General features: G+C 42.0%; 1 protein-coding gene across 6 annotated transcripts in view; it reads left to right on the forward strand.

Moving 5' to 3' along the window:
* Positions 1 to 2582: 2582 nt before the first annotated feature.
* dph6 (diphthamine biosynthesis 6) overlaps positions 2583 to 26469 on the forward strand; it is a 62146-nt gene continuing 38259 nt past the window's right edge. For all 6 annotated transcript variants that reach the window (XM_020638677.3, XM_065966615.1, XM_065966611.1 and 3 more), the window contains exons 1-5: positions 2583 to 2721; positions 2886 to 2977; positions 4766 to 4950; positions 18375 to 18448; positions 19541 to 19659. In XM_020638677.3, coding sequence (XP_020494333.2) covers positions 2699 to 2721; positions 2886 to 2977; positions 4766 to 4950; positions 18375 to 18448; positions 19541 to 19659 — 493 coding nt within the window. In that variant the 5' untranslated portion in view covers positions 2583 to 2698. The remainder of the gene's footprint in view (positions 2722 to 2885; positions 2978 to 4765; positions 4951 to 18374; positions 18449 to 19540; positions 19660 to 26469) is intronic.

The raw sequence follows: 26469 nt of genomic DNA on the forward strand, positions 1-26469 counted from the left end.
TTGAATTATTTTAATAAAACAACTTTGGTGTTTTAATTTGAACCCATCGGCAAACGTTCTGCAAATCCGACTGCTGTTATTCTCCTCAGTAAGAAGTACCAGCTACATGTTCCACTGTGTATTGTGAAGTGTATGTACTTGCTTTGTCATGTTGTTGCCAGGGCCACAAGTGTGTATGTGTGTTTATATTCTGGCCACTCAGCGTACAACCTTGGCTGGCCCGTTCTGACACTCAATTTATTGTCCTGTGATTTGAGGCCTTAGTTTCTCATTACAGCTAAAGTTTTTGTGTCCTTGTGCGACCAAAAATGAGTTTGTGTGTGCGTGTAAATCACCTGTCATATGCACATGCTCCTTTAAGAAAAGGCCAAGGGTGTCATTTGATGCCTGCTGCCTGGCTTTCATATTTATGCGTCTCATATTCACGTCCATTGGCTGTGTCTCAGTTGGGCTATCCATCAACACTTTTTATCCCCATCACACCAACAATACGGACATAAAACGCTCTTTTACGTCAGCAAAATGCTGCCACAAATAAAAACCTGAGCAACACACTGCTTTATTTGTTTGGGTAATAAAAGACATAAATTAAAACTGATAAGTGACTACATTTGCATTGGTCATATCCTGCGGGCCTGGGCTCTAATGGAAATGACTGAGTGAATGATGACCCACAAAATTTGAAAACAGAAGTGGTATATAATGAGTTTACAAAACTGGAGGACTATCTGACCAGGACAGTGTGTCCTGCTTGATCCAAGACAAGGCTTTATTATTGACTTATTAAAGGAAAGAGTATGATGTTTGGTTGTAAATCTACAAAAATAGATAAATAAGTCAGTAAATGAAGAGGGAATGAAACACACAATGAAAAAGAAATGGACACACAGTTTCTGGTGCAATGTGCAAAGAGAATTAACAACCATCTCTGGGACAAATGTTAATTTTAATTGGGACCCTTTTTTTGTTGGAATCTTTCATCTGTGTACAAATAACAAAAGTAAATACTTATTTTGGAATACAGAGCATTACTGCGAGGGAGGCAATATTGAAAACATTTTGTAATCCACAAACCGATTTATACAAAACTGATAGGACTGTAATTTAAGAAATGTTTTAAATGGAACAAAACCCTTTACTAAGTTATAAAACCCCTTATATATCTTCTTTTGATTTTTTACTTATGATTGAAAATACACCTTATATTCTATATATAATTATGTGTGTTTATACATTTTTCTTTACATTTCTTTTACAGGAGTGGTCACTCTGGAAGTTATAACCAATGTCGACTGTCTAAAGGTCTGTAAACATGTGTGATTCCAAATAAAAGAAAGAAAAGGGAATGGACTAAAGGTGTACTGAATTTGAAATGTGAAATATTTTGTTGATATTAAAAATCTAGTTTTAAAGTTTTTAATGGCCTTTTGTTGAACTTTTTGCTTATTTAAAAAAAACACATTAATAACAGTGCAATAGATAGAGAGCAAAGGGATCCTGCAGTCCGTGCTGCCTGCACCACAACACAAATGTTGCTCATCTGCAGGTTGTAGATTTTGCCATAAATTCCAGATGAATAAAACGAAAAACAAACAAAAACAAAAAAGGGAACCTAGTTAAAAGGGATGGGATGAAGAGACGTCTCTCTCAATTTTGTACACTAAAACAAAATCAGTTGCCTTTAGCCTGCTTAGGGGTAGAAGGTGAGGGAAGCGCACAAAAGCAGCGCAATTATTCTGCTCTGGCACAACAACAGAGAGCAAAAGGAGCATCAAAGGCTTTCCTCTGAGCGAAATAGGGCTCCCTCAGAGGAAAAGTGCAACCTGTGTGTGAATACCAGTGCATGGACTCTAGGTCCTCTCCTGAGACCCGTCAGGCAAAGGATGTGAGTCAGTGCGAGTTTCAGAGTTTGAGTGCATATCCACTTGGGTTAAGTTTAAAGTACAGTGTGCAATGGCGATATTGTAAGAGGCAGTTTGCTTTAGCTACGGTAAGTCTATCAGAGCCCAAGAAATTAAATATAAAATGTTTATCTTTTACATGTAAAACCTGACATTTTAAGTATTTTCCAAATATACTACTACTTTAAATGTATCATATGCATTTAATGAATTATGCATTTTAAAATGTTGCTTACATATTTTTACGTCTTGTTCAAATTTATTAAGAGATAAAAGAAAGTACATTTGCAAAAAGTGCCTGCTATGAGTGCCAGTATATGATTTTTAAATAATTATTCAATTTTAATGAAAACATTCTTCATTGCTATTAATTTTTAATTATAATGTTTCTATGCTTTTATAAAAAAAAAATTGGCATTGGTTTGTGATTTTCATTTTGCAACCATAAATAGATTAAAGAAAAATCTATAAATACTGAATTCTTAATTATTACACTTGCCTTTCTAACATTGAAAACCTATTAAATAGTGCCCTTAATATTGGCCATACTTGTTCTTTAAAATCTTTCAATTTAATTTGATTTAAAAAAACAAAAGACAAAAATGCAATAGACCGATTTTCCATCAGGCACGTTATAGGGCAACCTGCTTCATAGAGGGGTCCTTTAACAACCAGGAAGTCTAGTCCTCACATGTTGTTGTGTACATTCACCGGGTTGCTCAGCACTGTTATCACACTTTGGGCCAGTGTAGTGTTTAAATCTGATGTCATTAGACACTTAATCGAAAAATAAGAAGATGAAAGTGGTCGCGTTGATAAGGTAAAGCCTCCTTTAGCTGTCTCACTTCTCTTTATCTGAAGCTTTTGATAGCATTTAACTGTGCACCCCCTTACAGTGTGTTGGTCTGCTTGTAAATGATTCAGAAACAGCTGTAACTTGTTTCTCTCTGTGTGTGTGTGTGTGTGTGTGTGTGTGTGTTCCAGCGGGGGCAAAGACAGCTGCTACAACATGATGCAGTGTGTTTCTGCAGGACACCGGATTGTGGCTCTGGCCAACCTCCGTCCTGCAGACACAGGTGAGCAAGCTGCTGGGGTTGAGATGATCTACGGGGCTATCTTTTCAAAATGGGTCAGCCAGCTGCACTTCTGCAGATCGACAAACTAAGAACTGTAAAAAAAAAGAAAAAAAAAGAAAGAAGTGCTGCAGAACTTCTACAAAGACCGTAGTATCTGGAATATAACAGAGGTTGAAGCTGCAACGCAAACCATCACCACTAATTAATTAAGATTTAAGATTCAAGATTTACTTTTTATTGATCCTGCAATTCTGTTTTTACACTCTGTAAGTCATGCAACACACACATAGGCTGAAGTATACACACACACACACACACACACACACACACACACACACACACACACACACACAGGATCCTATGGACACGCACTAATGGAGAGATGTCAGAGTGATGGAGCCGCTCCTGAGCTGGTGGTGGAGAGGGGGGTTTGGTGCCTTGCTCAAGGGCACCTCGGCAGTGATGTGGCGCCTCTCCAGCTACCAGACCAACTTCCGTATTTGGGCCGCACCGGGACTTGAACCGCCGACCCTCCGGTGCCCATCCCAAGTCCCTACAGACTGAGTAGCTCATCGATATGAAAAGTAAATCAGCATATGACTCAGGGGTTTTAACCTAACGATTGCAGAGATTTTTTTTAAAGCTAATTTCAATAAGAATTCATTTTGCTTCCTACAATTTTCACTATTAAAATCTGGGGCGCTGGTGGCGCAGTGGTTAGTGCGCGCGTCCCGTGTGTGGAGGCTGTAGTCCCGGGTTCAAAATCCAACCTGTGGTTTCTTTCCCGCATGTCAAGCCCTACTCTCTCGTCCTGATTTCCATCTCTATCCACGGACATCTCTCTCCAATAAAGGCACAAAAAGCCCCCAAAAAAATCTTTAAAAAAAAAATCTTCACTGCAGAAAAACACATCTCAGGTTAGGGGTTAGCAATTGGCCCCAGGTAAAGATTCTGATAATACATGGAAATAAATAGTTACACATACAGGCAAGGTAATTCGTCACTTTCGATTTATGCCCCTTTCCTCTTTAGTGATTGGAATCAAGTGAAACAACAAGGGTAAAAACTTCCCACCTGGGTAATGGGACACTACATTACATCATGTGTTGGATATAAACTCATACAGATGAAGATTTTACACTGAACATGTATATAACTCCACACATGCTGTGTAAAATGAATTATAATATGTAATATGTCAGATTTGTGCTGCCATGGTTGTAGAAAAAGAGGAAACTTAATGCACATATTAAATGAAGCTGTACCCTATAAATGCCCAGAAGTGTGTTTGTGTGGAGTTAGAATGAATGGTGTTAAATCTGTAGTAAGACAACAACTGTTAACATTCCTCTCCTTCAACAAAACTGTCTGTATGAATTGTGAAGTACGGAAATCAAATTGTTTTTTATGTGTCCCTTTACAAAACAAAGTGAATATCAATTTGAATAAAATTTATGATTTTACTCTGGAATTTGTCTTTAGCTAATTTGAGACCAAATCGATCTTGTTCACAATTTTTATTATTAACTTTTTAAACATTAACCGCAGTCCCTTGGAGTCCCTTTGAGTCCTTCACCGTACATGCCAGTTGTAGCAGCTGTCATAAAGATTGTGATGAATAGTTTGGCATTACTAAAATGAGACAGTACTCCTGTTAACCCCTTAGTTTGATGTTATCTAAAGCCACTAATGAAGTGTTTCTGGTTAGCGCACTCTGAACTCTTTCCAAAAAGAAATATCCCCTTATTATTGTTTATTAGAGTTATTAACACCCCCCCCCTTCCACAGATGAGTTGGACAGCTACATGTACCAGACAGTGGGCCACCAGGCCATAGAGCTGTATGCTGAAGCCATGGATCTGCCTCTTTACAGACGCACCATCCAGGGTTCTAGCCTGGACACCGGCAGAAACTATAATCAGACAGAGGGGGACGAAGTGGAGGACCTGTATGAGCTGTTAAAGCTGGTCAAGGTAAGCCCCTCTCTCACCGCCAGAAAATCAGAGATCACAGATTTTATGAGCATCAGTGTGCAGCGCTGAAAGTGTTTGTTTGAACCCTGGTCCTGTCATCCAAAGGTTCTCATGCACACACATAAATTATACTAAAAAATAATTTATTTTCATTAGAAACAATACCTTGACAACTTTATTTTCCGATTAATCAAACAGACTGATACTATTTTTATTGCTGTTTGATCTTTTACAAAATCAAAAAAAAGGAAACTGCCTCAAAATGGAACATTAAAGGTCAAATATTGTCCTCCTTCTCAGAAGTCCCCAAAAACATGTCTGTGAAGTTTCTTATTATAAATCAACTCTGATCTTGTATTTTATCAGGCCTGTGTAAACCCCTCTATTTCAGCCCTGCGAAGAACAGCCTGTTTCTGTGTCTGTAGCTTTAAATGTAAATGAGCTGTGTCTGACCACGCCCCCTCTGGAAGGGCTTGGGTAGCTTGCGCCTTCTCACTCCATGCCGTATTGTTTACAGTGAATAGACAGACTCAGAGGGCAGAACAAACACCTAGCTGTGGGATTGTTACCCACCTGGGGGAGGAGTTTCTGCCCTTTATGATGTCATGAAGGGAAAATATCCAAACAGCCTGTTTGAGCACACATTTTCGGAAAAGTGGAGCAGGCAAAAGAGGGAGAGGATGGACTTTTCTCCTAATTGGGGGGGTTGTAGTGTTATAAAAACATGGTAAAGTGTATTCAATAAATATCACAATTATTAAAGATCCACTAAACTATGGAAAGTGACATTTGTTTATGACTTCAATTGTTAACAAAGAAAAGGTTGAATGTTATTTTTATTATTTTTTGGGGCTTTTTGTGCCTTTAATGGAGAGATAGGACAGTGGATAGAGTCAGAAATCAGGGAGAGAGAGTAGGGAATGACACGCGGGAAAGGAGCCACAGGCTGGATCCGAACCTGGCTCCCCACTTTGATTTTTTAATATCAGTAATTCAACATCATTTCTTATTTAATTGTCAACATTTTTCATGGTTACATTATGCATCTAAATGACAATTTTTTAAGGCCTTATTTGATATTAACTATTGTTATGAAGTCATTGAGTCATTCACATATACAGTATACACATAAGTACACATATACACACATACACACTAAACAACATATATAACACATTTTTACAACATATCGTGAAACACATTTAAAAGCTTTGCACAGTTGTATTCAGTTTTGTGTCATTATAAAATCATAAATATAGGAGTAAGTGTTTGCAATGCTATATTAAGTGAATAAAAAGTAGTCCTGGTTTTGACTCCACTGACATGTGTCTCGACTGAACAAGCTCTCAGAGCACGACTAGACTTCTCATCTCATCTTGGGTTCAGGACATATGTCGCCCTGTTAAGATGTTTTACAAGTTCATCTCTGCGGATTCAGAGTAACTTAGTAGCCCATCAGCACTGTCTCAAAGAGACCCTGCTTGTCTGGCTTCATCCGGCCTGCTGTACACTAACAGTCCAAGACACCTTCCGCAAAGTGCCACCGCGCTGCTTTGAAGATTACAGATCCGTGTTTGTGCTTTTAGTCTGTCTTTTTTTTTTAGTAAGTCTTTGATTTCACTTAAACTAAAGTAAGTTAACTTTTATTCTGAGTTTGGGAAAACAGTGTGCAGGTTGTATCAGCTAATGAATGTTTAATGCGTAAAGTTGGAGAGAGGTGCCCTTCAACAACCGGCTTCACAGGGAAAAAAAACCATTCTTTTTTATCTCACTTGACAGAAGATCAGATGCAAAAATTAATCACCAAATTAATATTTCATCAAATACCACTTTGCCAGGACATTGAGAAAATATTCATTTGATGCCAAATTATGTATGAGACCTCGGTGGTCTGATGCGGTGCAGGGTGGCTGACTGACAGGTTTTTGAGACAACTGCGTGTGTGTTTAACACACCGCTGGCGCTGCCTGCCTATACCTGACCGCCTGCAGCCATGTGAAAGCTACCTGGACGCACACTTTGACAGCAGCAACAGCTCTCCCCGCTGTCAGCGCAAACAAGGTGTGGGATTGATCCTGTGTTGCACTCTTTCCCCTCTGCAACCCAACACAACCTCACATTTTAGCTTGCAGCATCAAAATTTAAGCGCCTCTTATGGGATGTTGGATTGGAGTTTGTTGTTGAGAGGGGAGCTTGCTTGACGTGGTGTAAATGAGAAAGAGAGAGTGTGTATGGGGCGGTGGGGGGGGGGGGGGTGAAGGGGGGGGTGTGTGCTTGGTTCTTCCTGTAGGTTTGTGTGGAGACATGTTCATCTGGAGCTGAGGGCTGCTCCAGGGCCCCTGCATGTCCGCACATCGCCTGGGTGGCAGGGGCCAGTCAGCTCGCCTCAGGGCATTTTTCGCCCTCTTCCTGATTTTATTTGTCGTCTTCTGTAAAGATCGCAGGACTTACCCATGCAGCTACATAAGAGCAGACTTGTTTGTACATTTTCTTTGTCTTTTTGCACAAAACGAACAAAGTGCAACTCCTGTTTTTTTTTCTTTTGGCTTTCATGAATAACCTCACTTAAATTGTTGACATTTCTTTTGCATGTGATGCAATGAGAAACCCTCTCTGTCTGTGGTCAGGGCTCTAATTGCAAAAGGCTGCTAATTTCACATTTTCCAAGGCTTCTCTGGTCTGACCTCAGCAGTCAAACAGGCCATAGATCAGGGCAGCTGGACTCCCATGGGGCGCTCGCAGGCTAGCAGACCCCCAGTCGTACCCCGTGTTTACCCCTCTCACCTTCATCAACAGACCTGCACCATAAACAACAGGCTTCCTCTCGCTCACTGAGTGATGTCAAATGTTATCTCAAATTTCAAGTCTTTAAAGTTTTCCCTTTTTCTTTGGCATTCTCATTTATCGATAAGTGAATTAACCTGCAGTAGTTGTATCGCATGTTAGAGGTACAACAATTAATTGAATTCTCACACAATTTGGTTCAATTTACCTGCAAGAGTGTAATGTATATTTCCTGTTTAATATGCAGAAAAACACCATTATGTTTTGTTGTGTTGTTGATGAGTGAAAAACATGAAAGAGGAAGTTAGGAAGAGAGAAAAACAAACACTTTTTGATAATAAGCTGTTAAATCACCCTTACATTAAAAAGAAAAGAACAGTTTTTATCAAGAGTTTCAGTTTGGAAAGTGTGAAATTTTGAAAGATTCTTTCTCGCATTTTGAATTAATTAGAAGTTACAAGATTATATTTGGCAAATGACACTCGAGCACAGATGAAAGACAGTTTTTTTTTTTCCTTTCTCAGATCCAGAGTTGATGAGTTTTAAGTGTGGATACTCTTATCTCCTCCTCCCTTCATGTGCTGCTAACAGACTCATAGCATGAGCCAACAGTGCCATCTATGGATCACTCCCAGAAGCTGACAAACCAAAGAGGTCTTTTTTTTTTCTCTACACTTTGGCCTCTCATGTTTGGAGCCAGTCAAAAGATTCAAAGGAAGAGATCATATTCTTCAGAACCATTGTTGATAGAAGAGGAGGAGGATGGGGGGAGGGGGGATAAAAAAACGCCCAATTATGACAGAAGAAATGAGCCGTCCATCCCCTGGCTGTAGTGATAATGGCAGGATGACAATGTGGCCCTATCGTTGGCTCCTTTGCTCTCATCGCTGGCTGTGCATGGCTCTGTGTCTTTGAAGTGTGTAACCTGAGAGACATGCAGGCCGCGGCGTACCCCGTCCCATCCTGCTAGGTGCTGATCTTTGAACCCGCACTTGGAGAGGGAGAAATAGCAGTTTTGTTAGTGGCAAGGGGGGGTTGTGCACTTTCTGACATCAGTGACTGTAAGAGTATATTTTTATTGAAGAGATAGATGTCCTTGTGTCATCTGTTTGGCTTCAAAGTAAAACTAGAAAATGTATATTTAAAAAGTCACAAATAAAAGTGTAAAAATCAAATATTTTGGATTTGCAGTTTGTCATCTTAATGCTCTTTTTTTTTTGTGTCAATGTTTCCTTGTTTGTGTTGATTCTGAAACTAGATTTCATAGTGCTTTGGTCTGCCTTCCTCTGCTGTGATCCGCTCTGATGTGATACAGATCAGCAGTGTCAGTCACCCCCGGCTGTAATGCCAGTCCCCCCGAAGGCCCGCAAAACCCCTCATATTAGTCATATCACATCCCTCAAGTCCTTTATCCTCCTCCTCTGTGCTCTGTGACCTGACACAGTGGCTCTTTATGCCCAGTGACCCTGCTTGCGTGTGTGTGTGTGTGTGTGTGCTCGCGCTCGCCTCGTGTGTTCAAGGTCAGGTCAAAGCGGGGGCCTCTGTTACATGATAACAGGTCTATCTCTGTTCTCCTTACACACCTCTGGCTCCCTTTTATTTTGCCCCAGTTTTGCCTTCTTTTATCACTCTGCAGTGAAAGGAGTGTCTTTTTCTCTCCTCTCTTTTAGACTCAGATGCTGTTGTTTCAAGTTTTTTTTCACAGTTACCTTTTCCTTTTTAGAAAATACCTGGTTTTTTTTTAAACACGTTACAGTACATAGATGTTGAAGGTAGCACAGCCTATAGGGCATCAATATCAGTAAAAGTTTTTTTTCTGGAAGATGAAACCAAATCTTCAATCACTTGGTGAAGTAAGAGAAAACATGTAAAAAGATTGTGACTCCGTTTCAGCGACTCTGCAACCTTTGAGCTGATGAATAAAGACAAAGACATTTAAGCTCATTAGAGTGATGAGAAACAATAGATGATATCTACGCACACGTTCCTTTCTGCCAGCTCTAATTAGCAGCGATGTGACATCTCTGTCGTACCGAGACCCTGCCGTGAGAACGATGGAAATGTTACTTTCAAATCTCATTTCTTACCCTGTAATGCACTAGACTTTCCGGCAACACTGATTTTTTTTTTTTTTTTTTTTTTCCTGCTCCTTTATTTTTGGGATATCGGGGGTTAGTTAACATCCTTCTTCATGTCAAGTCGGCAATTTTTTTTTGTCCTGGGAAAATTCTTTGTGAGTAGCCTTTATAGATAAAACAACCCCTTCAGATGGCGTGCGTGAAAACAACTTATTTTATGTGAGATATTCCTTTTCATAAACTTGCACAACCCCACTCCCCTGTTCCCTGTTTCGTCCTGACCAAAAACACACACTCCCCCCCCCCACCCCCATCCTTAGCCTCTGCTCCATTATCGACATCAGGAGACAGAAGCGGGGCCCTCTGAGATCGCAGAGGCAGTCTGTCCACAAGTCTAAACATTCTTTTTCATTCTTCCCTCTCACTTTCCCCTTCGCTCTTCCGATATTCTAGCATCTTTGTCTCGATGTTATTGTTGTCGCACTTTCATCCGGACCCCTTCAGAAGCCTGGGACTTGGACGACCGGGTGGAAGTGTATCCTGCTGCGAGGAGAGCCGAGAGAAAGGAGGATTGAGGAAGAGGAGAAGGAAAGGAGAGAATAGAAGGAGGGGCAGGCAGGCAGGCAGGCAGGCAGGCGGAGGAATCTCCAGTTGAACTGAGAGCTCTGCGGTATTGATTAGGGAGCCGAGGTGTTGCGAGACAAGTCGTTGAGGAAGGGGTGCGAACTACAAAAGGGGAGGGGTGGCCAAAATCAAACACGCATCCCGGCTCTGATTACCGGCATGGTGCAGCATTAGACGTACATCGGGGGGGGGCTCAACAGGAAAATGGATTTCTTCAAAAAAAAAAACCTGCTTAATACATAAATCATGACCTCTGGGGTCACAGCAAGGGTTTAGCAGATTGGATCAATAACAAAGCTAATGCGAGCTTGTTGAAGCTGCTCTGTGGTGCAGAGACACCTCTGAATGTTGTTATTGGAAGTAGCTTACAAGGAGTCCGAAAAAACCAATGGATAATCACTTTGCTGGAAGTTTTGTTTTATCACATTTTCAGTGCAAGTTGGAGTCCAGAATGAAGGGGATGAAACGTTAGCATCAGCTCGTATGGATTCCTTTAAACAGCTGTCTCTCTGTGTCGCTTCTCCATGTGCTTTCCGTTGTTATCTCTTCCTTTTGGTCGGAGACCGCTCGTATTTACGCCGGTCGCCGCGGTGGCAGCGGGGTCGAGATTGGAGGCTTGTTTTGCACACGAGGCAGGATAGCATTAGCGCCGAGATAATGGCACCGTGCATTGTTTCGCGGGGCCCATGTGGAAGTGGTGGGACAGGATCTATTAGACGCAGGCCCATTTCCCTCCCAACTGCCGCTAACAGTCCCCACAAACATTAGATAAAGAGCCTAGCCCCAAGCCTTTGTAATTTGTTTGTATTTTTCTGCTTAATGTACTTTGCTCAATCTTGTTTAGCGATGATGGAAGCTGATAGCCTTATCTCGCCTTGCCAAGGGCATGAGCCACTACCACTGCTTGGTTGAACATTCTGCCATTGAAGAACATGTGCTGTTTTTTTTTCTGATTTTACTTGGATGCTGGATGAATTAGATTATTATTTGCTATTAGCATATGTAATATAAGCAAATATCTTACATTATGCAATGATTTACAGACACCACGAAGGGGCATTTATTGTTAGAATTGATCTATTTAATACTCATTTCAAAGTCAAAGATAATCTGTGATCATTTTTTTTAAGCCTGGTTGACCAAATATGAGTGAATTTGTGCAGTGTCACTTTTTTTTTTTTCCAAACCTCCTTTGGATGTCTGTCCATTCAAAACAGCTGCTATGTTTGGTCATTAGAGATCTATTTTTACTTCTGCCCTTGATTTAAAAAAAAAAAAAATCACTACTTGCTTTCTCCTATTTAATTTAAAAAAAAGAAAAAAAAAAAAGAAATATTATTTGAAAGTTAGATTAAAGAAATTAAACTTTGTCTTCCACAGGCTAACTTTTTGCACCAAAGCTGTTTAAAAAAAAAAAAAACCCACTCTGCAGCCCCATGTCTGAGTGTGAGGGAGGATTCGGCTAAAACAGCAACTCACTGAGGTGATTGGACACATAATAAAACCTTCTTAAACTCACCACTACAAACAGCTAGTCAGGCCCAATATTGCCTGTCTGTGAGCAGACAGCAGAGGGAAAGTGCTAAGTCTTTCAACTCCCTGCCATTCATCTACTCCAAAATTAAGAGGGCTTTTATGTTTTGTTTTGTGAACCATTCCCCTCAAGAAATATTTGTGGCAGGCCCCATCACCTCCCGCAGCTAAAGTCATAACCAGCCTTAGAAAAACACTGTCTGGAGTCTGGAGAGTGGGTTAAACCAGCATCACAGCTATATTTTCCTCTGGTCTCTCTCTGGGGAGGGAATAGGGGAGGAATCAGGGAGGAGGAGGGGTGGGGGGGGGGGATTCATGAGGTCTTTTGGCGCTATGGAGGATAGCGGACAGGAGAGCCAAGATGCAAAGAGCCTGGAACCTGACCTCACCAGAAAAACATTTACATTTTCAAGTGTGTGTGTGTGTTTCAGGGCCAGTGCGTGACTGTGTCTATACACATGGACTGCAATACATGTGCGTGCATACACTCTGTGGACTAGGTGGTTGTTACGGACCATGAAAAGCAACTGACATAGTTTACCTCTCTGTGGCATGAGACTCCTTCTTTGATTCTGTCCTTCACTCGCTTCCTGTCTCTGACGCTCAGACACTCGTACCTTAGCCAAGTGGGGATTATGACTTTGTTTAATGCCCTACAGAAAACTTTTGCGAAAGCTTATTTATTGGAACACCTTATCCTTTTAATGGGAAAAGGCAAGACCTTGATTTTTGGAGAGGGTTAGAGGATTCCTGTCATCTTTAAAAAAAAAAAAAAAAAAAATCCAAAGCATTTTATCGTCTCATAGTGAAGGCCCAGAATGACAATTTGTTTAATGTAGAAACAACCATTAAAATGTTGAATTTTTTTCAAGGGCCACTCGTAACTTAACTTGTTCTCCTGAATTGCAAGTATTCATAGACATCGAAAAACAACCTTATGTCTCTCCCCGCTTCTTCTCGACGTTTAAGTTTTTCCAAGCTTTTAGATATGGAAAAGCCTCCCTGTCCTTGGCCCTGCTCAAACCAGTGCTTTGTGCTTGCTTTGGCCTCGTCCCTCTCCCTCCCTGTCTGACGACTGACTGGGCCCCGTGTTTACGTAACCATATATATCTGAGAGGAAGCTCGTGAAACGTTAATCTCTCTACTTTTTAACCCTGATGAATTTCTACATTTTCCAGCTGTGCGGCATGGCATATTTATGCTCAGGCTCTATCGCTGAAAACAGCTCTGTCATTGTAAATGAATCACTATCCAAGACTAAAGAGCGTGTGTGTGTGTGTGTGTGTGTGTGTGTGTGCTGCTGGTGTGTGTGTGTGTGTGCTGCTTGTGTGTGTGTGTGTGTAGGCTAGCAAACCTTTACAAATAAAAAAAAACTGCTGTAAAAAAAAAAAAAAAAAAGCTGCAGAAGATCCTCCATTGATGCAGTTTCTTGTCATTCTTCTGTGGTCTCAAATAATTGCACATTGGCCTGACACTTTGTCACACAGCTGTTGGCAGATAAGCACCCCTCACTCATCGCACTGTTGAGGCAATGCCCAATGTCATATCCTCTGTTGGCTGGTCACACCTGCATCATGTTCTCGGAGGGCGGATAATACTTTCCCCCCCGTTTCTGCTTCCTCTCTCCGGCTTTCTCGTAACTCTGAGCTGCATCATCTCAGCAACCGGCCGGGGTATTCCAGTTCATGAGCAGCTGGTTTCGTGAGCTGGTTTTTTTTTTTTATTATTATTTATTATTCCACCACTCGGTACGGTCGAGGACTGACACGTGGTGAGTCATCTCGCCAGACAAAGGAAGAGGCCGTCTTTCAACAGCTGCTTCAAACAGATAGCCCCACCAATTCACCGACGGGAATGTCTCTGTCTCAGCCTTTTAGAACACGTTTTTTTCAGCCCCGATGTTTGTTTTACAAAGACATTTGCTAAGCTGTTGCGTGTCCATTTGTTGCTTTGTTTTGACGGATCAGACATTGTATGTAGCGTTTCAGCTTCTGTATACATATCAGCAGGGTATAATGTTAAAGAGAATTGGCCGTAACTTTAAAAACCCTACAACTGGTCCAAACTTACTGTCGCACCTTGTGCACAAGTCGTGTCTCTTCTTTGCTAACTCTGGGGAGTCACCTTGAAGGACCACAGTCGGCGCAGAATGGTAATGAGGAAGCTGATTTAAAACAAATAACAAGTGTCTCCTCCTACTGAGCTCACCTTAAGCTTCCTGTCAGTTCGCCATGTCTGAGTTGTCAGGACAGCGCAACACGCCCCGTGTCCACGTCTGCATTACATTAAACACAATCGCTTGACCCTAACTGGCCCGATCCCCTGTACCGCATCCACTCGAGCTGCTAGAACAAGGTCCAACCCTACCCTCCCCTCGTCGTGTTCCCCACCATGTCAGGGGAACATAGGGGGAGAACAATCCCATTACATTACAAACAGGCCCAGAGCTGATCTAATGGAGAGAACATTAAAACCATGTCGCGTCCAGTCACTTACTTGATGGATCCTGAGAGGAAGGGATGCAGAGGAGGAAGAGATGGAGGAAAAAAAAGGGGGGGGGAGATGAGGCTGTGGGGGGTGAGAAGGGGTGTCGATGTGACAGTGCCGATGCCGCATCGGAAAAGCTTGTAATGGTACCTCGCTGCCCTTGAGCAAACTGTCATTCAAAGCACTTTAATTAATTTCTCTCACTTTGTCTTTCTTCCCCGCCTTCCCCGCCATCAGGCCCGCTACATACAGGAAGCAGTCATAGAAAGTGCGTGTCAACAAGTTTCGATTTGATTTAAAAAAAAAAAAAAAAAAAGGGGGATTTTGTGATGGAAATATGCAGACTTGTGTCTATAATAGCCAAGATCTGCCAAACGTGGCGTCCTAGTTGTCAGAACGGTTTGAAGCAGACATTTTGGAAACCCACCATTTCGCAAAATGGAGCTTTGTATTGTTAGGGTGTATAATTAAGACCTCATTGTGACAGCCATTGAGAGAGAGAGAGAGAGCGAGAGAGAGAGAGCTAATGAGGGTTCTGATGTATTCCATATGAATTTGAATATTGAATTTTTAATATTTCATGGCTTTCTAATTGCCTTGGTTGCTGTTAATGGCTCTGACTGTTGAATATCACCCTCACTGAATGTGCAGCATGCGCAAGTACCTAAAAAAACCCAAAAAAAAACGCACCATTCTCAAGCTGAATTCTCCGTTTGATGATTGTGGTGTATGTATCTCTGGGGCCGATACATATCTTGACTTGCGGGCATGTCCGTGACTGTGAATACATTTGAACCAGCCTTTAACTCCCTCACTAAGATGAATGTATATATAATTACAAAGTACATCACGCACGCACTACCTTGATATAGAGTTTAATGGCCGTATCGTTTCTTTGTGGAGCATGTCTGCTGGCCTTAATCTTCCCCACAGCTGACATCTTAATAACTCAGCCCTCTCCATCCATTTCCACAGGAGACATCGAGGATGTTGGGGAAGGATTAGTTTAATGAATTTGACAATTAGTAACAGAAGTTAATGACTGCATGGGGCTAAGTACCCTGATGGACATGGCTGTAGGGGGGTAGGGGGTTGGGGGGGACTGAGGGCTTCCATTGCTCTGGGCCATAGATCCTCATTAATAGCTTTCTGCCGGCTGGAGAGGACAGGGGAAGCCGGGACAGGCCTTTGTTTAGTCTGCCTCTGAAGGGGTCGCACTGTTGCACAACGCCAACCCCAGAATTAGTCCCGCTCTGGGCGTGAGTTAATGCTGGGGGGCCTCGGGGGTCCTGGATCAGGTGAAGCTTCCTTTAATGAGCCCGGGTCATTAAACGTTGAAAAAAGAAATGTGACATGGAAAATCGGGGGGGGGGGGGGGGGGGGAAGGCAGGGGGAGCCCTTTCTTTCACCGGCTCTTGTGCCAACAGTCATGAAGAAAGAAAAAGTGGCTCGCGGGTCACAAGAGTCCTGAGGACGTTTGATTTGATTCATCTTTGTTCATCAAAACATCGTTTAGCCTGATAGCTCTCATAAAGATTTTATTATTATTTATTATTTCACTGTGCTTTATAAGCTACCTTTGTCGCTTTGTCAGGTATTCCCACTATAAAACATTGTGATGAATTTTTCTCTTAACCATAAAATCAAAGTTTGTGTGTTTTTATGGCATTATGAATACACATGGAACAATTCCCATAAAACCCATCAATTCAGATTTATGCGCGCATAAACCACTTTTTTTTTCTCAATAAATTATCCCACCTTTCCCACAGAGGATGAGAAAGTATGTTTAGAATTTTAAAAATAAGATCCAGATCAGCATTAGCTGCCCCCCCACCCACATTCCAGCCTGTCTGTCTCATGGTGATAGCTATAATGGTGAAGAAAAATAATAACCACATCCAAAAATAATCATGTTCCAATGCTATTTGCCAAAAAGGTCTACAAGCTGGAGTCTCCATTGAAAACATTGATGGGATGTGTGAGAAAATGAAGTCTTGTGTTATCGTTGGTGGCGACTATGCCTGGGTATTACAAGGCTTACATGATGTAATATAATGAGAGCCGGTGAGAAAAGAAGCCATTTAATTGGTGGAACCTCAGCGGCCCATTGGCCTCCAGAGAGGAGAGGAGACAGAGAGACGGACTTACAAGACGAGGATGTTGTTTGCTGTTTCTCTGATGCGCTGTTATTCTGTCAGGCCAAGTCTGGTCCTGCCAACTTTAAAGCCGAGGGACCAAATTGATGTTGATGGAGCACACACTCCCTCAACGCTCACGTTCCTTTTCTCTTTTTCCTCGTTCTCTCTGTCTGTCCTTATCCCGCTCTTTACCTCCTAATATGCCTCTTTAGGAAGTGACAGTTGTATTAAGGGAAAAGGTTATCATTTCATTAGAATAGAGTGCTGGCCCCGAGGCTTACCTAGAATTACATGGCACCGCCTGCAGCCCCCTTCGCTCTGTGCTGGGCTGAAATGTTATCAGTCCGACTTAATTACTGTCACCGGGCAGCGGAAGTGACTGTAATGTATATCCCAGTGTTGGAAACACTGTAGAGATATTACAACATGAGTACGACTTAAGCTCTCTTGGGGTGTAACTCTCGGGTCAAATAGTTAAATTGTAGGTTTGTGTTTTTTTTTTGTCTGCATGTGTTGAGCTTTGTACCTCACATTCTTGGCTGCAGCTCACACAAACATGTACATGGCTACACACACACACACACACACACACACACAGCCAGAGCACATCCTTTATCTGATTAGCTGGCACGCCTACGTGGAGCTATGTGTGTGTGAGATGCTCAGTGCGTTACAGCGTCGGGCCCCAGGCAGGGCATGGATTTCATTTAGGAAAGTATCAAAGGTTTACACGCTGTTCGCTTTAATCAGCATGTTTATCAGGCAGAGAAAAATTGCAGGAAGGGACCACAGGGAGAGGGAGGGGTGTGTGTGTGTGTGTGTGTGTGTGTGTGTGTGTGTGTGTGTGTGTGTGTGTGTGTGGGGGGGGTTATCTTAAGGACCAGTAGCCAGGGAAATTGATAATGGCTACAAGGTAATTTACTGGAGACTTGTGCATCCCTCCACTGCTTCTACCCCTTGCCTCTCATTCTAATTACAGCCCATGTAATGTTCTAATGAATCTGCAGGTGTGTCTGTTGGGGAGGGACATGATGAAGGAAGAGAACAGGGGCGTGCATGTATAAATGTGTGTTTGTTTGTGTGTGTGTGTGTGTACGTACTTGTTTTTTTCGCGGGAGAAGATTGAACACATCTCAAGGCTGTGTCGGTACCTCTCCAGTGCGTAGTTGTCTCCATGTTTGTGAAATATGAATATGATATGAAAAGCAATTAGATTAGCCCTCAGCGATATTAAAGATACATGTCACTCACAGACACACTGCTCCGCTGATGCTTCAAGTTGTCACTGCAGTTCCAGCCGAGGAGTGTGCAGAGGAGGGAAAACGGCGGCCAGGCACACTCATCTCCAGCTCGCGCCGCACCGCCGATGAGGTCCAGGAGAGGCCTTTACGTGTACGCATCGACGCATACATTCACTCACAAAGCCAGGGATGCAAGGCTCCAGGGGGAATATGGGCTGGACCCAAAAAAGGTCTTGATACAACCAGAGTGTAAACATCCCCACAGGATTTGTGGTCAAGTGAGAGGAAAGCGGCGTCAGGAATTCGCTTTCTTTGTCTGTTGAAGTCTGTGCGTGTGTGTGTTTGTTTACATGCGTTTCTGAGGTTTTGTATAGATAACACATTTGGGATACCATTGTCGGCTAAGCAAGGAGTACTTGGCACCCACCATGGGACCAGTGTGTGACGTCATATGTACAACAATGCATGCTGCACATCATGAAAAAAGTGAGAATCCTCAAGGTTAAGTTCCCTCCATTTTTTTTTTTCCCCAACAGGAAAAGGAGAGTGTCGAGGCGGTGTCTGTGGGGGCAATTCTCTCCGATTATCAGAGGGTCCGTGTGGAAAATGTGTAAGTCGAAAAACACACACTCTCAACGTTCCTGAACTCAGCTTGTAAGTGAAGTGCACTCACGCCCACCTCTTTAAGGCCTCCAATGACGCACGCTCTGTGGTCCACTGGAGGAAAAGACTACATCCTCTGTAGTCTTCACCTCGCTGTGTGCTCCAAACCTGGACTGGAGATTTGTTTAAATACACATTCATACACACACTGAGTGGTGTTTCTGCCCTTTCAATAGAAACACTTTGATTTGATGAGGCAAAGATACATGATGCAATGTTTTAAAGAAAGGTATTATAGCTTCATAGCTGTCTAAAACTTCACTTTCCCGTTATTTGTGAAATATGAATTGCCCTGCTTATGACACAGATACAGTTCTCTTATTCCAAACTTGAAACAGACTGAAGACACTTCAGCTCAAAGCTCTCTACTTATAAACTAATCCTGCCGTCATGCACCTATTATGTCCCTGTAAACACACCTGACGCAAGCACAAAAACGTGGAGGCATTTCTTGAGCAGCGTACATTAGGTTTGTTGGGATACCAAAAACTTAAACTTAGCTATGATACGAATAAAAATCAAACAATATCAGCACCTTTTTTCAATACCATGGTAACAAATATAAAGTCTTAGGGACCCAATATTGATTCATTTCTTGATTTGAATAACCAGAAATTTTAAACAAACTCCTGCACACTGTCGAAATACGCTTCTATAAAAGAAAGTTGGATACCTGTAGTTTTTTTTTTAAAGCTTTGGTACTTCAATGATTCTACTGATTATTAAAACCACAGAGGTTGTATCGTTTAAAAACACAGGGCTTCAAAAAGAATCAAAACATTAGAAATTTAAGTGCAAATCTTTTGACTCCAGCTACCGGCTGTGGATGTTTATGTTTCACATGAGCGTTAACAAACACATCAGTGTTTGTCTATGAATAAAGCTAACTACTATGTTCTTTATCAGGGTAAAAACACTGTCTTAAAGAAACAGAAAAAGTGCCCTGCCCAGTCGGCGTTGAGGTTATCCTGAAGCTGGCAAACTTTCCACATTAACCTTTCCTCTCCATGACCACTCCTCCCTTTCACCTGGTCCCCAGATGTTTGCGGCTAGGTTTGCAGCCCCTGGCCTACCTGTGGCGCCAAGACCAAGAGTCCCTGCTCTCTGCGATGATATCATCTGACCTCCGTGCTATCCTCATCAAAGTTGCCGCCTACGGTGAGTTTGTGTCTCACTCTTTTGTGTCTGTGGCAGCCGGTGAGCAGTCTCGCATCCCCTCCCTTTTTCTCTCTGTTCTTTTTCCTGTTTGTACTTTTTTTTTTCTCTAAAAGGTGCCATGTTGGTTTAGTTGAGTTTGGCACAGGGATCGAAGGGACCAAGCTGGGATAAGTGAGAGACAGGAGGAGGAGGAGGAGAAAAGGGAGGTGTAACCAGAGAGGGGGAAAAAAAAAAGAGAGACAAGCAGACTAATGCCCAAATCATTAATCCACGGCTTAGCGGCGGTGTTGAGACTTGTGCCAGCGGCGAAGGTATTGAAGCAGAGAACAATATGAGAAGATAAGAAGCACAGAGGGAGGGAGCGAGGGGAGAAGTGATGTGGCATTGACGAGGAGGAGGGATGGGGTTGGCAGTTGAGAAATAATAACAGGTGATTGCCCCTCACATTAATGCAACCTGTCAATAAGCAAACGCATGTCGCCATTGTGCAAGAGAAACGCCGCGCTCTCCGCTTTTTTTTGTTGCATAGCTCAGAGTACGTGGTCCGTGAAGCGAAGATTAAAATCTCTCATTTACGCTTCTCAACTGCTTCAGCACTGAGGGAAGAGGTTAATGCGGTGTCACCTGCTCTCTAGCTGCCTGTTTTGGAGCCTGAGGACAGGAAGATCCGATTACTGAATAACAAGAGAGTGTTTAAAAGAAAGAAAAAAAAAAAAAGTTTTCTCTTTTTCTTCTCTCAGGTACATGGCGTTAAAGATCCCTACCTGTATCGAGTGCAGCTGGATCCCTTTTAAAAGCAGCCTGTGATAAATGATAATTACGGCTACAAAATGGTTCTTTTTACTCTCAAATACTGGCAGCGATAGATCATCACAGAGACACTGTTTACGTGCTGTTAAGTGCTTGTTGTCACCTTTGGTAGCAGTCAATCGAGAAGGGGGGGGGTCCACGGCTGACTGATGACCTGCAGAGCTGAGTGGTGCGTTCAAGATATCCCGCAAATCTTTCAACACCACTCAATAATGACTCATGGAACGCACGTGTCACACCATTTATCATTGGTACTTTACTTCCCGGAACCATTTCTCTTTTTTTAATAGTCTCATGATAGAGGACTTTTTGGCATTAAATAATATCGCTGTCAGATGCCCATCAGAGAAGAGGTGATGTCAGAACCCATGTTTTTTTTTTTTTTTTTTCCCCCTTCTGTTTTCTAATTACCGTTTCCCCACTCAAATTGTTTTTTTCATTCCACAACAACTTGTACTCAGATAACATCTCAGTCTGCATTTATATTAATTGATCAATTATAAGGCTGAATTTCCCTTCTGGAATAACACAAACACCACACCTTAAAGACCTCAGTCACCTTTACCCAGCTACCTCCGCCAAGCCTTCCACCCCACACACAACTTTGTCTAAAAGCAAATTCTCAGCATTTTTCAGAAGATTATAATTAGAAAGGAAAATTGCCTTGGGTGCCTTTGAGTGCGTATTCTCGGGCCTCCTGCAGTTGATGTTTGAGCAAGTGTGTGTGCATGTGTGTTTTGGCTACAGGTAAAAAAAAAAAAAGGAATGATCTTATCAGCCCTGACTCCTCACCTGTCCCGAGGCGGAGGTAATTAGAAAGGAGAGAATTGAATAGGGGTGCAAGCGCCCGAGGCGTTTTAGGCAGCACTGATATAATTGCAGCTTTGGTAGGGAGCAGGTCTGAGCAACGAGGTGTGCTGTTCAGGGGAGATTAGGTGGCAGAAGGGCGTACCTGGTGGCCTTTGGTGTTTGCGTTTGTGTGTGCGTGCGAGACGAGCCAGCTTCGGTGGGATTTACTCGTGCAGACATCATGATGATAAAAAAACAACTCTCACAGGGTAAAGGTTAAGTCTGCATGTGAACTGACAGCCAGACTGCTTATGATACCGTGCAGTGGTAAGAATTCTTTTCACCACAGCTCTCAACAGTGAGAAGTCATTCAAGATTAATATTCCTTCATTAGGCACTCAGAGACAGGTGGAAATTAGCAGTGAATGGATAAAGAAAAAAAGTCTCTCTCTTTTTTTTCTTTTTTTTTTTTTGAAAGGAGGATATATTCCTTGATGACAAATCCCTGTAGTGAAAAGACAGCTGTCCAAATGCGGGATGATCCCCTAAGTGAATTCTCCAGAAGTGTTCATTTGTGTGCTGATGGCAGCCTTAAACCACAAAAGAGACAAAGAAGATTTCAGCCTTTGAAGATGCAAAATGATATTTTCGTGAAGCAAGTTCCACTATCAGAGTCTAAGCCTGTAAATGTAAAAAAAAAAAAAGCGTCTAATTAGCGAGAAAGAAAATAGAAAATATTGTACAGGTTTTAGTTTGGAAACTGTCTCTTTTATAATGCAATATCTCGGCAGCTAACTGTGCTAATTGGCAATCCCAAAAGCCAGTATAAAATATTCATGTAATTAGTTAATTGATTGATTAGTGCAGGTGTGTGTGGGGGCACAGGTTCAGCCGGTAATTGGTCCTCAGCTCCAGAGATAATTGGCATGTGTGAAATGATGGTCTATCTGCTGGAAAACCTTTTATCACTGCTTGATCCTTTACCCTTCACATGAGAGTAGCCTTTGTGGCACCAGTTTGCTCTCACTGATCATCTCACATCCTGAAAGACATTTAATTTAATCTAAACATAATGTATAGTTTATGTCCAAGCGCTTTAAAGACAATGTGTTGAATTATTTTCCCATATGGGAGTCAATGAAAAGGACGTTTAAATGAATGAGTGACTGTTATCTAAACGATGTGTAGAGAGTACTACCTTTTGTCATTGACCTGTCTAAATATAAAGACACATTTGAGCTGTAGTGTCAATGTTTACAGATAAGTTTGTTTTGTTTAAATAGACAGGAAGTTGGTATATGGATGAGATTTGAGCATTGTACATTATAATAAATCCCTGCCAAAAGACGAGATTGAATTTGCCCCTGAGTTAAGAATGCTCCCCTCTAACTCGTGCCAAATCACTTCAAGTCATTTACTGAAGCGATCATCTGTTGTTGACATTTTCTGTACATCATTTGAGCTCAAAGGCATCCCTTTCTGTACAGGTGAAAGGCTGTTATAGTGAATGGTGGTCGGGGGTCTCATGTGTGCTGCTTACAGCTTACAATACCAATTGATTTCTGTAAAAAAACAAAACAACAATCAAATTAATCAATCAAATCATCAAATCATCAAATTCCAAATTAAAAAAAAGAAAATGTGTGATTATTTAACTGTGATCGATGTATATTCAATGAAAAAAGCTCAAGGTGTCGTCTTTTAGTCGATCAAACCCAAGCGCATTCAGTTCATTCTAACTTCAATTTAAGGAAATTGTGAACATGTACGGTGGCTGGGAAGTGCGAACCAAAATGACAAAATGTGAAAAACTTTTGCAAAGCTTGAGACACATTTACATATTAGGTTTGCACTTCCCAGCCACCGTACATGCGGTCTCCTCAATGGAGAAATTAGACAGCAGGGAATGTGTTGCATTGGAAAGAAGACTTCAAACACTAACTGGTGATCAAAGAAGGGGCACCTTTATTTTCTGAAAGTCAATCTATATTTGTATTATTATTCACTTTCTTCACTTTGCTATCTTTTCATTAAACATTCAGTTTGGGATCTTTTTTTTCGGTTGCCTTTCATTAGATGGGATGTGACAGAGAGAAATGAAGGGGGATAGCGCGATGGAGAGATTGCCTGGAACACGGTTGCGATTACATAGTAACCACCTTCAAACTCTAATTGTTCTTGCAAACCGAAGACGAGAAGATCTACAAGAGGACAGTTGAGTACCTTGACATGCATGTGATGTTCCTGCCCTGTAAACTGCTGACTGTGACCTTGTCTTGACTATTCAACCAAAACACATCAACAGTTAGTGTAGGAGTCTCAGGTCAAGCTTCAGCTATGGTAGCTTTAACTTTTTTGTAATATGGACGGGAAGGCTGGGAATCTCACGATTCGATTTGGGTTCTTGAGGTCACGATTCAATTCAGAATCTATTTTTTGATTCTGCATTCATGGTTCAAAGTCTATTTTGGAATTAGTGCATACTTCAGGATCTACTCCAGTCATTTGTGAGACTGGCTGACTTTCTTGCTGCTCCATTTTTCATTCTACCGAGTTAAAGAACTAGACTTAGCGCTTAGCAGGGAGTGACTGAAAGAAAAAAAAGAAAAGATTTTTGGAAGTTATGAATCTATTTAAAATCTCAGAAGATAAGAATCACAATTTTTTACACAAATCAGTTTTTCCCGACTTTAATGGACAGATAAGCCAATCATGGGCCTTTAAGATTAGTATAAACAAAGTCTCATGTCAATTGTGTCCAGTTATGTTCTGCATTGTTGTAAGTCCTCCCAGTTTCTCCTTTTTTGATTTGTGCGACTGAAAAAGATTTCCCCTTGATGTGATTTCTACACACTTCCTGCTGCCCATTATTCGGCTCACAGACGCTGAATTTCAGATAAGAGCCTGACAAATTTCACATATAACCTTAATCTTATCATCCTTTGTACGCCGCCGCCTCCCCGCCTTCTCTTTCTTCCTCTCCGCTCTGTATTTCTCTCACTCTCTTGCGGAGATTAGGTGATAGTGAACAGCTATTGTTTTGGCGGAGTCTTTGAGAGCATTGCTTAAAGGCTGATGCAGCTCACCTACTAGGGAGGAGATGCTTATTTCATCCATTTAAAGGCTAAAATGTTACACATCATGAATCCAATTTTCTCCGCCTTTTCTCTCTGAAGGCTGGGATTAAAGCCGAGCTGTCAGCTTGGCACGCCAGATCTCAAAGACAAACCCGCGGATGTCTGCGATACTGCAGCTCAGCTCAGCTCGGGCAGTATCTCGAATCTCTCGGCTTCTAATTTAGCATTAGGGCTCAGTAAGCAAAATCACAAGCACTTTCAATTAAATAGGTAACTTAACTGCTGTGGGTTTACATGAAGCGGCCTCTCCAGGGTGGAAAAAAGGCCCATCATGATCTTTTTCAAAGAATTAGTGCAGAAGTGTGCTAAGGGAAATAATTGCCATTGACTTCTATGAGGGTAGAAGTGAGAGAGAGAGAGAGAGAGAGAGAATAGAGATGGAGAACGCTTCGGCAATGGTCCAATAATTGACTTTAAAAAGTGTTGTTTTTTTTAGAGTTTTCCAAGATTGACTTCTTATTATAAGCCTTCCGATAATGATCAACTTGTCTGCTGTCTTCTAATGTTCTGCGTAAAGGTTTTGGAAATCACTTTTTCCAATTCGCAGTATAAAACTAGCTGGAACGTCTACTCTAAATAGCTCTTTGTTTCCTGGTAAACTTTTTATTCTTTGCTGAATTCACCCCACTAAATGTCAACAAGCTTCTTAAAATATGTGTTCCCTCATTACTGGACTCCCGGCTTTGAAAGTTCACTGCCTTTTAATTGGAGTTTTATAGGATAATACAGAGTAAAAAGGCCTCTTAAAGGAGAACCATTCCTCTCCTTCTCTCTTAGGGAAGCTCCTCTCTCCCTCCAAAGTGCGGCCCTCGCTGTCTCTGGCGGCAGACTAATGGCAGCTTCCAGTGGGCTTATTTGGGTTTAATGTGGCATAATGAGGTTAGGTAATTGGGTTTAGGTCAAGTTGTAAAACAGGTTGAGAGGAGACGGAGATGTGAAGATCATGTAAATGAGTGGTGTTTGATCGCTGAAGGCTCACACACTGGTGGCTACTCAAAGACTTCTAAAACGCATGTGTGGCGTTCAAGCCCGAGCTCATTCCGGGCTACATCCGCTTTCCCAAACGGTCTCTGTAACCTTAAGTCAGTCAAGAGGATCAATTAAGAAAACACTCATACAAGTGCTAAGTGGTCTTGGGAGAAATGGCGCCAACTTAATGCCATCTCTGTATCATTCTGTCACTCACGCCCCGTCCTCCTAGATTCCCATCATCCTCTTCCCTCCTTGTAAATATCAAATCATGTATCATATATTATTTAAGAGCAGGGAAGGTAATGAACAGATTAAGAAGAAAAAAAAGGCGGCATCCCCTCAGCAATTTGGAGCCAATTATTAAAATTTGTTAAAAGGCATGACTAATTAAAGAGGATATTTAAATGGGATTGAATTTTAATGCTTTTTTTTTTTTTTCTCTCCCTCCTTATTACCTTTGTGGCAGGGTTAAGATGAGAGGATGCTGAGATTAGATATTCTCACACTAATTAAGACCACAGATCCCCTGGGAAGAGAATAAGGGGCCTCCTCATTCTCTCTCCCTCCACACTTTCTCCATCCTCCCTCCCTCTCCCCCCCCCCCCCCCCCCCCCCCCCCGTAGTGCTGGACCACTGCGGCCCACAGGAGAGCCACAGCTGGGTTTAAGATGAAACCCCCGGATGGGATGCGACGTCCTTCCTTCACATCTTCTCTCTCCCCCTTTTTTTTTTTTTCTCCAATCGTCTCCCATCCCTCTGCTCCCCATGGGGGCCCCCGCTGATGACACGTTAACCTTTGAGGTTGTCAGGCCATGGGAGAGGAGAGATTCTCACATTACGATTAACTTTGTTCCTTTAATTAAACACATGAACGTGCTGATGAGCACAGCCACGTGATAACTCGGGAATCTAGGAGGCTTTATTGGATTTTCCGAGAAATTACGACAGACGGGTCAGCAATTTTTGTCATTGTGATGGCATTACTGTCACAACAGCTCGTCACTCAGTATAGGTCATGAGTTACTTGTTCTGAATGGGGATGGATATTATTGCAGAACCACTGAGTATCATCCCAGTCACATGTTTTCATCTATTAAGCTCT

Source organism: Labrus bergylta, chromosome 18 (genome assembly GCF_963930695.1).
Source record: "Labrus bergylta chromosome 18, fLabBer1.1, whole genome shotgun sequence".
Lineage (NCBI taxonomy): Eukaryota > Metazoa > Chordata > Actinopteri > Labriformes > Labridae > Labrus > Labrus bergylta.